This window comes from Pogona vitticeps, chromosome 3 (assembly GCF_051106095.1).
Source record: "Pogona vitticeps strain Pit_001003342236 chromosome 3, PviZW2.1, whole genome shotgun sequence".
Lineage (NCBI taxonomy): Eukaryota > Metazoa > Chordata > Lepidosauria > Squamata > Agamidae > Pogona > Pogona vitticeps.
The window spans coordinates 146660112-146677943 of NC_135785.1; the positions used below are offsets into that span (position 1 = coordinate 146660112).

The following is a 17832-nucleotide window of genomic DNA, read 5'->3' on the forward strand; positions in this document are numbered from 1 at the left end:
TAAGATAATCAGTCGATGTCTTTCTCTTGGTGACATGAGAGAGGGCCTTCTCTGTCATTGCAGACTCTGGAATCCTACACACACACACACACACAGAGAGAGAGAGAGAGAGAGAGAGAGACTGGTCCCAGCTTTCCTTTCCTTCTGCAACAGACAAAGAATGGTTTCTCTGTGACTGGTTGTCTGGGAGGGATTTTTAAATGGAGTATCATTCCTTATTGCTTTGAATCTGCCTTTGATATGGATTTTGTTTACCGTTCTTAGTGTGGTCTTTGTTTGTTTCTTTTTAATATTTGTATACTTACTGTTTTTTAGTTTTTACGTACAGTATTGTCTTTTAATTATGTAAGCCGCCTTGGGACTTTTTTAAAAAGAAAGGCGGGGTAAAAAATATCTGCCATAAAAATATGACAGATACTCTGCCAAAAAAGAAAAATCTGCAACTAGACAGCCCAGTTATCCTACCCAAATCATTCTAGACCCTGTTTAGCACATTGAAGACCAATATTATCTCCCTCCCTTAAAGGAAAAGGGGGGACCATCCTTTCTCCTCCTCCATGCTTGTTTTAAAGTGCTCAATGGTCTTGAGAAAGTGGAAGTTTTCTTCCAGTTCCTCCCACACTCTAGAGGAGAAGGGAGACAAACCTTTCTATTTCTTTTTAATGTTTGCTAACTGATGCAGCCCATCAGCAATGCATTGAAAGGGTTTTTTCAAAGCTCACTGATGTGCTAGCAACAATGAAAAAGAAATGGAAAACTTCCACTCACTTAGCTTTTGCAGTGGAGGGGGAAGAAAGCTTTGCATTTTTCAAGATCACTAAGTGGCTTAAGCAGAGACAGCTTGTGTCTTCTGCTCTGGTTTGATCCCACCAACCAAAACAAAATGTGGGGATCCTATCTGCAGCAAAAAAAATCACTAGCCCCTGACAGGTACCCTAAAAAGGGGGCAGGGGACAGACTAGCTCATGATAGCATGTGTGTTGTGTGGCCTCTGGGAAAAGGAGCAAACTGGCCTGTCCCCAACCCGGACCAAATTATGGAGCAAATGCTCGTCTGGTTGCACCTCAGTTGGCAAATCATTTATATGTCTCCTAATGTTGTTGGGACAATCCTAGACTGCAAGCCTGTTTTTTAAAAGAAGAGTGTAACACTGTTTAGAACAAGCTGAATGTTAACTTCCCTGGGAAGATTGGCCGCCCACCAACAGTATTTCCATTTTGCCATAGCTGAGTTTCAGTGTCGCTAGTCCTTCTGGAGTCCATTACTGATCCTGGGCACTGATAGCAGCTCCTGTGCCTCACCTTAATCAGATGAGAAAGAAAAGCAGAGCTGCATAATTGTGACACCTCACGCCTAGTTCCTGGCTTAACTCATTCATAGGAATCATATAGCAATTAAGACCATGGAAAAAGAGGTGGCAGCTCCCAGGATTCTATAGCCCAGCTGCTTCCAAATCCATCCCCATTCTCTCTCAGTAGAAGCTGTTGCCAGTCCCTTACAAATGATGTCCTACTTCTACTCAGTTTGCTTATCTAACAGGGTCTGGTTGTGCTGGAAAAAAAGAGGATGGAAGATGGGGTCCTTCTGGGAGCAAGCCAAACTTGTCTCTACCAGTGCACCACCATTATCCTGAGCAGCACAACACAAGGAGAGTTGCCTAGACTAAGCTTTATTTATTTTGACCTGTGCTGGCTTCCTTTCAACTTAGACTGATATTGAGATGTCATTTCCTTCCTCCCCCCCCCCATTTCTCTCTTGACCATCTCTGGGAGAGGACAGAGGAGACATCCTGTCTTTGTATTCGAGAGGTGAGGGGCCAGCCATTGCTCCCTGCATCTCTGTCTTAATTAGCTATGACTAGTAGTCCTATTGGGTGGGATGTGGTGGCGCTGCGGGCTAAACCGCCGAAGCCTTTGTGTGCTGCAGGGTCAGAAGACCAGCAGTCATAAGATTGAATCCACGCGAAGGAGTGAGCTCCCGTCACTTTGTCCCAGCTCCTCACCAACCTAGCAGTTCGAAAGCATGTAAATGCGATTAGATAAATAGGTACTACTACAGTGGGAAAGTAAACAACAATGGAAACTGTCTTTGGACAAACTCTGGCTCTACGGCTTGGAAACGGGGATGAGCACCACCCCCTAGAGTCGAACACGACTGACTAAAATGTCAAGGGGAACCTTTACCTTTACTTAGTAGTCCTATTAGCTTTCTGTCTTAACATGTTTCCTTAGCTTTCTTATTTTCCTCAAACATCTTTTCAAAATGGGAAATATTCTCTGCTAACTAGTCTGATTTTCAGGGGCTAAATCTACAGGTTGCTCTCAGTGTAACTAACTCTGCAAACACTGCCAACTAGAAAGTGAATGGAAGTGAACAAGCCTGCAAATATTCATTATGTCAAGGAAGGTGGTCATGTTGGACTTCAGTGCTGATGATCAGCTTGTAGGATGGGTGTTTGGACCACATAGCTGCCAACATAAAAAACATGATCAGTTCACCACTTGTTTCCTCTTTAGTATCATTATTTGAAAACGTATAAAATGCTTAATTTTAATTTAATTTAAAAATAATAGTTTTAAAATTAGCTAATGAAATGTACGTTGGTTCTCATTGCCTCTAAAGTAGAAAAATCTACTAGGACATACGGTTTCTTCTTCTTTTTCTTTTCTTTTCTTTGAGATGACAAATCTTGTCATAATAGAAAAGAAGAAATTGTAAAATTTCCTGGTGGTTTTTGCCCTGCTTTTCAAGGGCTCTACAGCCCAAGAGATTTGAGAAGTCATTTTTAAAAGCTGCTCTATAAGCTCTCTCTTTGAATGCCCCCCCAACACAGAAATTAAGCTTTTAAACATACAGGCATACTGAAACATACAAGAAAATCTATCCTGTGCAGGAAACTTAAAGCTACTACACAGACTCTGTTGGGTGTTTGATTCCTTTTTTTAATGCTTTCTGAACATCATTGCACACACTGCATGGCAAGGTGCCCTTGGTCTGTATGCAAACAGGTGTCTTTGGACATGTGAATGCTTGTTGGACAGAGCTGGCTGTTCAATATGTTTATCTAGCAAATGTTTCATGCAAGATTTTACAGCTTAGGAAGTTGTTCAAACAGTTCTAAGGTGTGGGTGCCAAAGGAGTGTGTAATCCAAAGCACTTCCCTTTTTTGTTAAGACCAGTGGCATTCTTCTGTGAGAACGGTGTACCTTGTGTGGTACTGTGCTAGAAAGGACCCTGTTTTTGCCTTGAGGCTTAATTTATTTTCCCCTGCCTTGTATGTGCCTTAAAAGGCCAATGCAAACTTAGTGTCTAGTTGTCTTATGCCCCACTGACTTCAGTGGGACTACTGCAAACATTACTAACTGTGAATTCATACCATGTACTCTGTCTCTCATAGTTAAGGGATATGTAAAGGTTGTGTGTTCTGTCCCCCAAGTTCCTCCTTTCTCCAAAGTGAATTACCCAGGCCTTCCTCTGAGTACTTTGACCATGGCTATTGGTACTCGTGCACCAGGTAACCATGGCTCGATTTCACTTGACATTTATACCAGACCTGGCCAGCCTGGATATTTTGTCCTGATTGTCAGTTTCTGTGGCCTCTGTTGCAGACTTACAGTACACTTCTGAGTCTGAGGAGGGTTTTGAATGGACGCAGACTCAGGTAATGAGTGACTAGGTCTCATCCTTTGGTCGTTAATTCCCCCCCCCTCCAAGTCCCTGAATTCCTCATCTGTCAAGAGCATATTGTATGCCGCCCATAGGAATGGCTCATTCTGATTATTTGACTCTTACCCTTCATGTTTATACTGCTCAAATATTTCAGGCATATAAAAAAGTTCGTTAGTTGTTGTCATTGTAGTTAAGCAGTTTGTTTTTCATTTGTTTATTCCCCCTTCTCTGTATTTCACCTCTTTTGATTATTGGTAGTGCCGATTCAGTTGAGGTATTTTCCGTCAAATTGTGAAGGGTTGCTGGCTTATTTATGTCTAGAGAAGCCCAGCTTTGTACAAAGGATAACTGTTATTGAATATGATAAAGATCTTTTGTCATTTGTTTTGTTTGCAGGTGTCTTTTATAAGACATCCTCTAATCCCTTCAGGAAGAAATATTTTCTCCTTCTTAAAAAAGAGAAAGAAATCAGTATTAACTAAGTATAAAAGCCTTGAGCCTCTACTATTGTTGTCGATTCTTTGAGGGACATTTCCCAACAGCCATTGTTCAAATGGTTGTCAGGAGGAATCAAGTGAAACTCAATAAACAATGCAGTAACTGGTTCCTCTCACTTTGTGTGCAGCAGCTTTTCTTGAGAGGATTTGCATTGAAGAACTAGACCATTTTCTGAGTTGTCGTAGGGTCATTTAGAAACATTCCAGCCTTTTTGCTTTTCTCGCAGTTTCATATTTCAGTTCTGCACAAATAAATCTGACCTATCTAGGCCTTGGGAGGCTTCAAGGCCACTGTTGGAGGAACACCCCCCCCATACACACTTGGTTAAATACCATCACATTGTTTTTAAACCTTCCAGATTATAGATTTAAAGAGAAATGTAAAAGCTTTCTGGTCACATTGCCACAGTTTGCATATTTGACAATTAATATAATTAGTTGTGGCAGTTTTGCCTGGAATAAAAATATTATTTTTTCAAGGAGTCTCCCCTCTTTTAATTGGCTTATACAAAATAAATAGGCTATGCTGTTTATAGCTACATAGCAGTAAGTCCTATTGATTTCAGCATTGATTTTACTCCCAGGTAAATGAGCATAATTATCTGGGAGTCAGTACCATTATGCTCCATGGGAATTGTTTCGCTTTGGGCCAGTATAGAGATTCATAAACAATTTGCTTGCAAAATGCTAATGAAAAGTTCATGCCTTTTAAAAATGCTACTCTGTATTTTATATTTGCAAAGCCCTAACAGCTAAATGTGTGGTGCAGTCCTGTTGATGTTTACCCAGAACATGTAATGCTGTTGAAGGCACTTTCTAATCAGTGTGTTAAGGGTTGTAGCCTTCAGTTTCATCAAAAGGATATGTGGACTTCTGATGGCTTTTGACTCTAGTTAGTGATTCTGAAAAAAATACTGGCTGAAATGTTATGTTAAAGGTATTAGTCTATGCCCTTCGTATCTTCCTTCCCTTTTGTTTCTCTTTAATAATTCAGACATTATATATTGATAAGAAATCTATATTAATAGCTGTTTCTTAATGGTTATGCATAAGCTGTCTGAGTTTTCCAATTACGTAGTCTCTTGTCATGAAGCAGGAATGTGAAGAATATATGAAAATATTTTCTCCATTAACTTTAATTTCTCCCTTCCTAAATGTTGCAGATTTTGCAAAGCCCGCCTCAGGACTTTGCTTTGTTTCTGGGGGAACATTGTGTGCAATCTGCAGCTGTCTTTGGAGGGAGAAAAGGGGGGGGGGGAAGACCAGTGATTTATTGAAGCAAGCTGAATTGAAAACCCCCTTTTTTTCCTCCTCAAAATCAACAGCTTGACTGAGTTTAAATAACTGACTTTTCATATCCTTTCATCACACACAAAGACCTAATCCTAAGACTACTTGAGCCACCAATGTAGGCTGTGGAGGGGACCACCACTGGAAATGTCACTCCCTTCTCACCACACACAAAAACACATTGAGTGCTGCTTTTATGAAGTGAAAATGCTGAAGAAAAGGAAAATGCAAGCAAGGTGGCCGCAGTCATTTCTTCAAAATAAAATAAAAAAGGGCTGCTGCATCTGGATATTAAAGACAAAAAGTACCCAAGATGGCAGTAATAGGGTTGGTGCACTTGCTTTCAGAAGGGCAAATGAGTGGAACTGCTTGTTTCAGTATCACTGACCCTTATATTTTATTGTGTGGAAATGTCAGGGAAAGTGTGTTAGAAGGCATTCTAGCATCTTTTAGTTTCACAAGGACTTTTGTCATTTTGACATTCCCAAGTGCTTTTACCATCTGTTTTCCCTCCCTCCTCTACCTATTCTAGTGGCAAAGTTGGTTTGCTCAAATAATTTGTCCAGGACAATTAATACTGGTCCTTCTTGTTTTGTTTTGTTTTACTTTATAACCCAAGAACACTATTGTATACTTTCTTGGCATTTCTTTGACCATAAGGACAGAAAGCCGCTTTTTGACACATTCTACTTGTTTATTGGTTACTGTGATGTTTGCATAGAATGAGTAGGTAAACAGATTGAAGATTTATTTATTAGCCTGTGACCTTTATATCTTTCCTTTCCTCCTTTGAGTTCAAGAATCTCCTCTTCCTCCCTTTATTCTTATAACAGCCTTAGAAGGTAGGTCAGGCTGAGAAGTAAAATAGCTAGCCCAACCAATATTACCCAGTGAGTTTCATGATTCAGTGGCAACCTGGATCTTCCAGGTTTCAGACCAGCACCCTAACCATTATAATATACTTGTTACTTTAAATGCTTTTTGCTCCTCAAAGAGTTTCTAGGTAGGTTTCAAGATTACCCTGGGTCAGAGGGGCCCACACTAATTACTGAGCCACACTACCCTGATTGTCCATGAGTGCCAAATACAACTTCAAAATCAGTTCCAACAGTTACAGAAACAATCAAACAGCTATGGAGAAAAATAAGTAATAAAAATGTGAGACGAGTAATTACAGAACAATCTCACAAGAAAATAAGAAAGCTAGCTAACATGCTCATAGTTACATCCTGGCATAGCTTCAGTGCAGCCTCAGAGTACATACAAAGTGCAAATCTTGTAGCGGGAAGCAAATGAGCATAGCATTGTCCTAAGATAACTAAACTCAACAAAATAACTACCATTCTCATTTTTATACCCAAAGTTTCAGTTTTCAGACTCTTCTAGAAAATCTGTCAATCAGGTGTCAAATTTCCCAAAACTTTCACAAAGAAGAGAGTAACTTCTTTCCCCTCCCCTTACTTAGCTGAGACCATTTTCCTAATTAACTCACTATTAAGGAGTGAGCTTATCTTGACCTTGAAGTTTTCTCACACAGAGATAAACCGTAGGTGTTGCTGCCTTCCAATTATCGTTGGGCATTTCCCTCCCTTTTCTTGGTTAGTTCATCCTAGGCACAAACTACAAGTCTGATGTTTCCAAAGGGCAACAGAAGCTATGATTCCTCATTTTCCTAATCTCTTGATGGTTGGCACTTGAGGGCAAATCTTATAGACTCTGAAAGGTGAACAAGGAAGCTTCTTGTATTAATTTGAGAAGAGTTGGGCTATATAGCTCATTTGGGAATCTGATATTAAATTGAGTAGTAACAAGAGATTTTCAATAGCTCAGCACATTGGCAGCATAAAGTCATTCTCCTGCTGTCCTATCATCCTGTCTTGCATCAATCTACTGGGTCTGTGTGTGTTGATTTAGCACTTTATAAAAGTGGAGGTAGGGTGAGTTGAACAGGAATATGAGACAATAAGGAATTAGAGGTAAGAGGAATGTCTTTGGCTTTCTTATCCTAGTTTCATCTGGAATTCTGAAGCATTAGTGAAGTCGCTATGTATTATACTGGTACATTTGTCAAACTATAATAATTGGCTGTTCCTTGACTACTGATATTTGCTTCTACAGAGTGCATAAAATACATTCAGCCTGTGTTCAGTTTTTTAATGTCTTCCATGCTGAAGCTATGTAAATTGGAGGTGGGATGTCCCTTGTAAAATAACTTGCATTCTTTTTGTATTAGAAATATTATGTTTGTAGGTGCATACATATGTGCAGTGATACAGACAGGGAAGAAGCAGGAGATAATCAGCTTGGGCCCCTGCTCCAACTGGATCACCTCCTCCCACTGTTACTACCAATTGTCCTGTGGGAAAGATTCGAGAAATATCTTTTTGTTGTTGTTAAAGTGCCATCAAGTGGCTTCTGACTTATGGTGATGTTTTGAATGAGAGGCCTTCAAAAAGTCCTTTCATCAACAGCCCTGCTCAGCTCTTGCAAACTCAAGGCTGTGTCTTCATTTGTGTTGTATTGTATTCAACTTTTCTGAGCATTATTATCCCCTCATAATGTGCCCAAAGTATGGTTGCTTCAGTTTAGTCATTTTTGCTTCTAGAGACTGTTCCAGCTTAATTTGATCTAGGACATACTCATTTGTATTTCTGGCAGTCTAAAAGATCTAAAAACGTCTCCTCCGATGCTATATCTCAAATTAATCTGTTTTCCTGTCAGCTTTCTTTACTGTCTAGCTTTTACTGTCATATATTGCAATCAGAGATAAAATAGTGTAGATGATTTTCCCCCCTGGTCTCCAGTGATATCTTTGCACTTGAGGATCATTTCAAGTTCTTTCATAGTACACTTCCTAGCCTGTCTTCTTCTGATTTCTTGGCTGCAGGCTCCATTTGGATTGACGATTGAACCAAAGTATACCAAATCTTTAATTGTTCCAGTTTCTTCATCATCAACATTAAAGTTGTGTAGGTCTTCCATAGTAATGATTTTGGTCTTCTTAATGTTCAACTAGAATCCTTCTTTTGTACTTTCAGTCTTTTAAAATCATTGCTAGAGATGGATATGAACCGCGTTTAAGTGGTTTGGCCTGATTTGGTGTGGCACCGCGGGCAATGTGCACTTCAGTCTCCCACCTCCTCTGGGTGATTGCGCACTCACCAGCAGGGGCATGCCTCTTCTTTGCCTCCTTGGCTGATCTCCCACTCAGATGGTTCATGCCCATCTCTAGTCATTGCTACTTTCTGCCAGTAATATGGTGCAACCTGCATATTTTAGATTATTCTTATTTCTTCCACCAGTCCTTATTTCCTTCAACTGAATCTAATCCAGCTTTCTGTATGATATGTTTTTCTTACAGAACAGATAAGGAGGTAAAAGAACACTCATATGTCACCTTTGCTTATAGGAAACCATTCTGTTCTAAGAGTAGTTTGTTCCCAATAGTATAGGTTACACAGCAAGACAATGACATGTTGAAGTACACCAGTTTCTTTTAGAACAATCCATATCTTCTCAAGATCCACACAGGCCAAGGTTTTGCTGTGATTTATAAAGTGCAGGATGATTTTCTTCTGATATTCTTTGGTGTGCTCCTGTAGCCAGTATATATTTGCAATTCCTTTCCTAAAACAGTAAAATGAAGGATACTGGCTAGGACAGGCTATTGTCAAGTTCATGAGTTCAAAAGCGGACTGCATTAATTACTTGCTGATGGATGCAGTCCCTATTGTTAGCTCCTATTAAAATTTATCTTTTTATATTTGAAATATCTGCTAAACCTGCTAGACTTCTAGGCGAATTGTAGTATCAGGCTTAACCATTTCCATTAGAATTGTAACTACTATTACTATTTTATATTTCTTATTTTGCCCCTATTGTTTGTTTTAATTTTTTGTTTCTGTTTCACTTGTTATGACCTGTGATTAGAGATGGGAATCAACCGGAAAAACGCCGAATTGAGGTGGTTCATGGCTACCAATGAACCATCTACGAACCTCGAAATATCAAACTACTTTTTGGTTTATTTTTCTGGGTCATGCTTGGGAGGAGGGGAATAGGGGCAGAGAGCAGGCCTGGATCCCAGCAGGGAAGCTGGATCATTTTCTCTGAAAATTGTGACAGTGGAGAAAGAAGAGGAAGAGGCAGCAAGGCTGGGTAGGGAGGCGACGGGGGCAGCGGGAAGGGGGCAAAGGGGGGGCATTTGCTTTCCCAAAGCAAAATGAAGTGCCAGAGAGAGAAAAAAAATGGTGCTTTCTTTTGACAAAACTGAATAATGAACTGAAGAGCCTCGTGGCGCAGTGGTTAAACCGCTGTACTGCAGCCAAAACTGTGCTCACAACCTGGGGTTCAATCCCAGGTAGCCGGCTCAAGGTTGACTCAGCCTTCTATCCTTCTGAGGTCGGTAAAATGAGGACCCAGCTTGCTGCGGGGGGGGGGGGCAATGTGTAGCCTGCATAATTAAATTGTAAAGTGCCCAGAGAGTGCTTGATGTGCTATGGGGCGGTATATAAGCAGCACACTTTGCTTTTGCTTTCAACCATGAACTAGCCCAGATTGGGTTTTTTTTAACTTGGTAGTTCAGTTTGTGCCCATCTCTACCTGTGATTACAACAATATATTTATTTAGCTACATCTTATCTCTATTGATAAGAGAAGGCCATGTAAGGGGGGGTGGGAAAGACCAGCCCAGCTGCTGCCAGGCCTGGGGTGATCTCCATCGTACTGAGACAGTACGATGGAGATCACCCCAGGCCTGGCAGCAGCTGGACTTGTCTTTTTCCCCCCTTACATGGCCTTCTCTTATCAATGCCTCGTGGGATAAACTCTTATATAAGTTATAGCATTTTGTATTCTTGTGTCTTTATCTTATTTTTAAGCTGCCTTGGAAGAACTTTTATTCTGCAAGGCAGGAGGAGATAAGTAATGGGAATTAATTAATTAATAGTTCATATAAACTCTGATGCGAATCTAGAAATAAAGAGTTTTCCAGAGCAAGAAATAATTATTATCCCCGCCATATTTAGAAACTTCAGATACAGTATTTGTCCCATGTTTCTTGTTCAGTGCTGTCCTAGAATTTTGGAATTGAGAGGAGGATCTTCTCAGTTCCAATTCTCCTTACCTTCTTCCCATCGCCTGTTGTTCTTGTTCTTTTTTTTAAGCTGATGGTAGCCATCCTGTGTTCAGAGTCCATGTTTTTAGAATCCAAATCACAAGGCAAAGAGTAGGCAGAAACCACCCCTCTTTCCCCCTGTTTCTCCTTCTCTTTAAGTTATCTCATTCAATTTTCCAGTTATGTGCACAGCCCTAGGGTGACCATTTCCACATTGCCCCCATACAAAGTGTATCATTATTGGCCCCAATATATGTAAACATTCTATGAGGTTCAAAATATGCAAATTTAGAAAATGGCAATAATCTAAATAGAAATATAATATATCTTAACACAGTGGAGACAGCTAAGAGTATTTGATCTTTTAAGTTGGGTATCCAGAAATGAAGTAGGGAAGGGCTTGGGTAGAAACATGGGAATGCATCTTTCTGAACCACAGCAGGGATGAGATCCCAGACTGGAATGCCAGGGCACAGGAAAGCTCCTCCTTGCTCTAGCAAGAGAACTCGGTTTGCCATAATCGAGGTTCAGAATGAGTAATATTATTGAGAAGGAACTTGATGCTTCTTTCCTTTTCTTTGATTGAGTTCCTCCTTCATAGTTAGCTGTTTCAGGAGTACTGTAATGCTTTTTTGCAAGATTGTTTGCATGTTTAATTAAAATTTGTAGCCTTTCAGCTGGCTAAAGATATTGCAACCTGAATCTCTGCAATCAGAAATAAATACCTGTGAGTTCAAAGGAGCTTACTAAAGGAGGCATAGGTTTGGAGTTGTGCCTCACAGACTTAATTGTGAGATGTTATTTCTGTTGACTTGTGTTTTTGATGGCTATGCTTTAAAATGGAGCTTTTAACCACAGTGTTAACTCCTTTGAGCACAGGTAATATGAACGCAGGATGTAAATACGTATCTCCTGGGGTCATAGTTATGGGAGCTGCATTGGTGACTTCCTACACTTCATAATTTACCACTACCACACTACTGTCTAGGTGCTGTGAAAGGACACCTGCTTTCTCCTCTTCTGGTTGTTTATTTTTAAGTAGGAATGGGACACATCTGACATTCAAAAAGATGACCCCCTTCCCCCCCCCAAAAAAAAAGGACTGCCCTCTGTAAAAATCAGGCACATTTCCACCTTGCATTCTAAAACATAGATTATGTAGCTGCAAAATTTTAAGTACCTTATAGGTTTTAGGATCTTTGGGATATGCTGCTTCACTTTTACATATATTGCTGTCCTGTTTCAAGTAGTTAGTTTTTCATGCAAACCTAATGTTGGTGTAGTTGAATCATTATCATCATAATTATCCATCAAGTCACTTCTGAGTTATGGTGACTCTTTCCAGGGTTTCCTAGGTATAAATTGCTCAGGTTTATCATTCCCTTCTTCCAGGGGTGCTCTGGGACTATGCAGCTTGCCCTAGCCTAGGCTATGCAGGTTGGCTGTTCGCCCAGGAGGCACTGTGGGGAATCATACTCTCAGCCAGACATGTAACTCATTTAACGTGGCCATTAAATACATCAGCTTGAATCACTCCTGCTACTGGAAATGTCCCTGTGTTTATTTACTTACATTCTGAATTTCCTTTTGCTGAAGACGGTGGCATTTATTCCTTAAAAGACATTGCCACCTTTGTAACACAATGTCCTGACAGGAGGAGTTGGGTCAGGGAGGAAAGAAAAGTCTAAGCAAGGTCATTAAAATTTCTAACACCTTCTCAGCTACTACAAATCTTTTAATTCTCCTGTCAGTCATAGAGTGTAACAATCCTGTTCTAAACAGTGATAAGTACAAATCTCCTAGATTGCCTTAAACTATTGATATATATAGATATGACTTGTGTGCTTATAAACAATGTAGGGTTCTTTTTTCTGATTGGCAAAAAGAGACTTCAGATTTCACTTTTTGATTCAACCGGGAAAAGAATTCTTCAAGCATAATTTGAATTGCAGAGATATGTTTACCAGCGTTTTGTCTTAAAGCATAAACATGTATAAATAAGCTAAATGAATCTGAAGACAAGAATTTATCTCGGATGAATGGGGGGGGGGTGAGAAGTCTCCTAAAATGTGCTTCTAGGTTTATGTGTATGTCTTCTATGGGATTTAAATAGTCCTTAAAAAAAAACTTGCTTTTCATGAGATTTCAAAAGTGATATAGTGCCTTATAGGGAAGCCTTTCACTAGATTGTATTCCATCGATAGCAGCAGAGATTTATTTCCTTGTTGGCCGTGAAGATAATGGGCTTATGATGGGCAGAAGAAAGAGTATTCTTGAGAATGGCAAAAGGATATACGGTAGATAGTGGTGCTCTGAATAGGCCTGTAAATAGACACATGATTGTCATTTATAAAGAGTTCAGGTGAAATGGTACCTTTCGTGAAATGTGGCAGCTGACTTGCTCTTTGTTTCTCTCCATCGAGTAAGCAAATGGACCTCTAATCAGATAGAGGAATGTAGCAGGGAAGAGGGGGTTTAGAACTCTCCCCCACATCTTTCTTCCCCAAATGTCTCCTCCCTCATTGGAGATACCAGTGGAGGGCTTCCTTCCTTTTATCCTCTGCAAGTTGGTAGGTAGATTTTGGGGAAGAAGTGACTGTGAGGGGAGGTTTAAACCTCTCTTTTCCTCCATGGCCACAGTGCCCCCCCCCCCCGATCTAGAATGGAATCTAGCATGTGGAACAAAAAATAAGGAGATCAACTGCATGCTGCATATTTAGTACATGTTTTACCCCCATCTTTTTCAAATGGCAGAGTTTTTAAAGTGGAAATGAGTCATGCATGTTTGGGGTGTTTTTGAAGAAAATCTTAGAAAAATTCTTTGTTGTTCTTCAAAATTTCTTCTTCAAAACTTCTGTTGCCATCTTTTAAATTTGATAGCATTCAACCTTTGATGGCATTCATTGCTAACTCCAGTACTCAGAATCCTTCACATTCCAGGCATTGCCATTACAGTGATGTGGGAAATGCTTCTATCTGTATTCCAAGGATGCTCTTCAATTTGAATAGGTGAAATAGCAGTTGAGAAATCAAGCAATTAGATGTCTTTACTTTATATGTATATATAAAAGAGGGCTGGGCTGCCACGGATGCATAGTTGTGTCTGCCTTCTGAGACTATTTCATTAAGAGTTCATTTGTATTCAAGTCTGGCTTTTCAAAACATATGCATACTAGAGTGATCCACCCTGTCATAAATTTCATGTTAATAATGGTGGTGAATGCTTATCGAAAGTTTCTTCCAAAGATGGAGCCAGACATCCATCTTAGTCATCTTAACAATTTTCCTCCTCTTCTTTAGTTTTGCCCCGGCTGACTTCTGGTACGTACACCTAAGCAGAATAGTATCACTTCTCTTCCCATAGTTCTTGTTCCCTGCTTATCACTAGTGTTCCAAATCAGCAAGTTTTTTTAAAGGTTACATGTGCATTTTTATACTCCCATTGACTTTCTCAATTTGCTATTATCTGGATGCTTTGGACTGCATGTCCAGTCAGCCCCAGCTCTAGTTTAGGAATGACTGGAGTTGCAGCCCAAGCAGCTTGGGGGCTGAGGAGGGATGAGGTAAAGGAGGCAGAGGTCTGCAATACTGAGCCCCAAAGGGGAAAATAGTAGAGAACTGGATAAAAGCGGAGCCCTGGGAGAACCCAGGGCAGAGGCAACACACCAGATAAGGCATAGGAACATGGAGAGCTCTGCATTATATACAGAAAGGAAGTTGTTGATAAAGGAGGTTGGGGGTGGGGCACGGAGTAGAACTCTAGGCCAATGTATAATGGAGGCATAGGCTTGCTTGGCATTTCATCTATAACCTGGTGGGAGAACTTATTGTGGCTTTAGCTTGTACTGTGTCCTGTGCCCTGTTGTGGATGATGAAGAATGAGAGTAGGGAATGTGAATCTGATAGACTGAATTCAACTAACCATCCACATCTTTATTTCCTTAAGGCTTCTGGGGTGGGAGAAGTTCATTCCTCCAGATTTTCATGAACTACAGCTTCCATCATGGCTTATTGGGCAAAATCCGGTTGTTTAAATTTGCATCTGGTATAACCGAGATCACCAAAAACATTACATAAACTAAAAACTTCCTATCTGTCCCTCACCCCCAGTGGAGGTTCCAAGACCTCCACCTCCTTTCATCTTGAGAAAGGCTTTAGGAGCCTCGAGATGGGAGGAAGCCTTTGTCAAAAAAGTCACCATATCACCAGCGGCAGTCCCAGTTCCATCAGTGGGGATTTTTTTTTACTTTCAGTGGCTTCCCCCTCCCCATCCCAAGGCTTCCAGAAGCTTCCTCAGGGTAAAAAAGAACCCTAGGGAGCCTCAGAAGCCAAAACAGAGGCAGACAACTTTTATTTAGTGTAAAATATATGTTTCCATATGCTCTGGATTATACTTGGGTGCAAAGTTGCGCAACAGGGTTTTGCCCATGGTTTGCTACAGCTGATGAGAACAAGATTTCAAGATCGTATGGTATACTACACATTCCCTAGCCCAGAGGCCCACAAAGATATGCCCCACCCCCTGCACACACTCAACCCCACAAAGGCTGTTTGCGGCTGTGTGCGCGCATGCGCAAACAGAGGCGCAGCACTTGTGCGGGCACGGGGCACTCGTGCGCATGTGCAGACAGTGGCGGCGCTGTTTGCGCATGAGCACCCACACAAGCCCCGTGCCACCATAAGTGCATGCACCTCCGCATAAGCGCTGCGCCACTGTTCACACATCCATGCGTGGGGGCTGCCCTGCCTTCCCCAGCCGGTCCGTGGACAGAAAAAAGGTTGGGGACCACTGCCCTAGTGTTTAAGTGTTGTTTTTTTTAAAGCAATCCGAGTATTCCCCAGTTCCTGAAGCAAGTCTTCAGTATCCTCAGTACCCCAGATTGGGACAAAAGTGGGCAGTCTTGGTACTGAACCTTGGCAATTTGCCTAAAGCCACCTAATCAGTTTCATTTTGAGGTGAGAGTAGAATCAAGGATATGATGTGGAAAATAATTTGTCTTCATGGCTGTTTTTGCTGGCACATGGTTTGGGTTATCTGAATACTGTTCAGCTTTGTAAAACTTGAAAAATTCCTCTTGGGCAGTTCGTGGTCTAAATATTTTTTTATATAAGGCACAATATTGCTCATGGTATCTTCAGTTTGCTTTTAAATAATCACATTACATTTTCAAAATCAATAAATGAAAAGAAGGCTCTTTGGGGGAGAAAACATTCAGGCTCTCTTTGTGATTTTGTTGTTGCAGACTCTGCTTCAGATTTGTGGCGTGGTCGCCGTGGCTGTTGCGGTGATTCCTTGGGTTCTTATCCCTTTAGTTCCACTTCTTATTCTTTTCATCATTCTTCGTCGGTATTTCTTGGATACCTCAAGAGATATTAAGCGTTTGGAATCCACAAGTATGTATTTTTTTCATCTAACTTGTTGTTTAAAGATTTTGGCATTGTTTGGGATGCTATTATATTACTAATAATTCAGGGACAGGGATTGGAAAATGTTTGTTTTTTGCACAATGGCTTTGCTGGCTGGGGGATTCTGGGACTTGTAGCCTGAAAACGTAACTACTCCAAGGCTCTGTCTAATTTCGTTCTCCATCTTCCGATATATATTTTCAGACCTAGTTAACATTAACCACGTTTAGTGCTGGCGCAGATGGATAATGAAATTAATAATGCAAAGATGAGGAACTGACTTCAGGTCTTGGACTGAATTACCTCCTGTATGAACTTGTGTGGGCTGGATGAGCTGAATGAGTTCATGGGTTGGAACCTGTGTAGAGGCAATGACATGGTGGTGCTGCGGGTTAAACCACAGAAGCCTCTGTGCTGCAAGGTCGGAAGACCAGCAGTCGTAATATCGAATCCACGTGACAGAGTGAGCTCCTGTCGCCTCTCCCAGCTCCTGCCAACCTAGCAGTTCGAAAGCATGTAAAAATGCAAGTAGATAAATAGATACCACCTTGATGGGAAGGTAATGGCGTTCTGTGTCTAGTCACGCTGGCCACATGAACACAGAAACTGTCTACGGACAAACGCTGGCTCTTTGGCTTGGAAACAGGGATGAGCACCATGCCTAGAGTTGGACACGACTGGACTAAATGTCAAGGAGATCCTTTACCTTTACCTTAGAGGCAATGACAAGGAGGAGAGCTGTGTGTATATTCAAGAGTGTTCCTGCAGCTTAAAAAAGAAGCATGATTAATGTAAACTTGGAGGGAAAAATTCTTTTGAGTGATAGATACCACACATTTATTTGAAAAGGTTCAGTGCCAGAAATGTCTATAGTAGGATTAAAGAGATAATATCATTTAAACCTCTATTTTTCAGCTCGAAGTCCGGTGTTCTCTCATTTGTCGTCATCTCTCCAGGGGCTCTGGACTATTCGTGCATTTAAAGCAGAACAGAGATTCCAAGAACTATTTGATGCTCACCAAGATCTTCACTCAGGTTTGGAAAGAGCTGAAGAAAATATTTCCCAGTCCAGAAACACACGGCATGACCACTGGTTTATACTGCTTCAAAATGCAGGTGGATAGTACAGTGGTGCCTCACTTAACGATTACCTCGTTAAACGACAAATCTGCTTTGCAGTGGGTTTTTTGCGATTGTTATTGCGATCGCAAAACAATGTTCCTATGGGGAAAATTCACTTCACGACGATCGGTTCCCTGCTTCGGGAATCGATTTTTCGCATTACGACGATCTAAAACAGCTGATTGTCAGTTTCAAAATGGCCGCCCGCTGTGCAGAATGGCTCCCCACTGTGTTAAGGACGGATTCCTCACTATACAGGCACCAGAAAATGGCTGCCCTATGGAGAATCTTCGCTGCACAATGAGGTATTTCGCCCATTGGAACGCATTGAATGGTTTTCAATGCATTTCAATGGGTTTTTTAATTTCGCTTGATGACGATTTCGCTTAACAGCGATTTTAACAGAACACATTATCATCGTCACATGAGGCACCACTGTACTCCTACATTGGGTACTGGGGGTGCAGAGACACCCAAGCACCCATTTCTCTCATTTCCTAATCTTTTACATAAAGAACGATGGAAGGGGCAGCTTTGAGGCAATGAGTCTGTATAGCAATGGAAGTTTGAGAAATGACTGCTACACATTGCCATGATGTACCAGTTGCCTTCTTATGTAAAGGACTTCTTGGCACAGTTTCCTGCTTGATGATGCTGAAACAGAGCAGCTACATTATTCTTTTGAGTTTGGCATGGTACTTCACAATTAATATTATGACCTTCCTTTTTCTC

At 41.0% G+C, this 17832-nt stretch overlaps 1 protein-coding gene across 2 annotated transcripts in view; it reads left to right on the forward strand.

Moving 5' to 3' along the window:
- The window catches only part of ABCC4 (ATP binding cassette subfamily C member 4 (PEL blood group)), a 239168-nt gene that overhangs the window by 122833 nt on the left and 98503 nt on the right, over nt 1–17832 (forward strand). For both annotated transcript variants that reach the window (XM_072994692.2, XM_020783541.3), the window contains exons 21-22: nt 15816–15966; nt 16894–17013. In XM_072994692.2, the coding sequence (XP_072850793.2) occupies nt 15816–15966; nt 16894–17013 (271 nt within the window). The remainder of the gene's footprint in view (nt 1–15815; nt 15967–16893; nt 17014–17832) is intronic.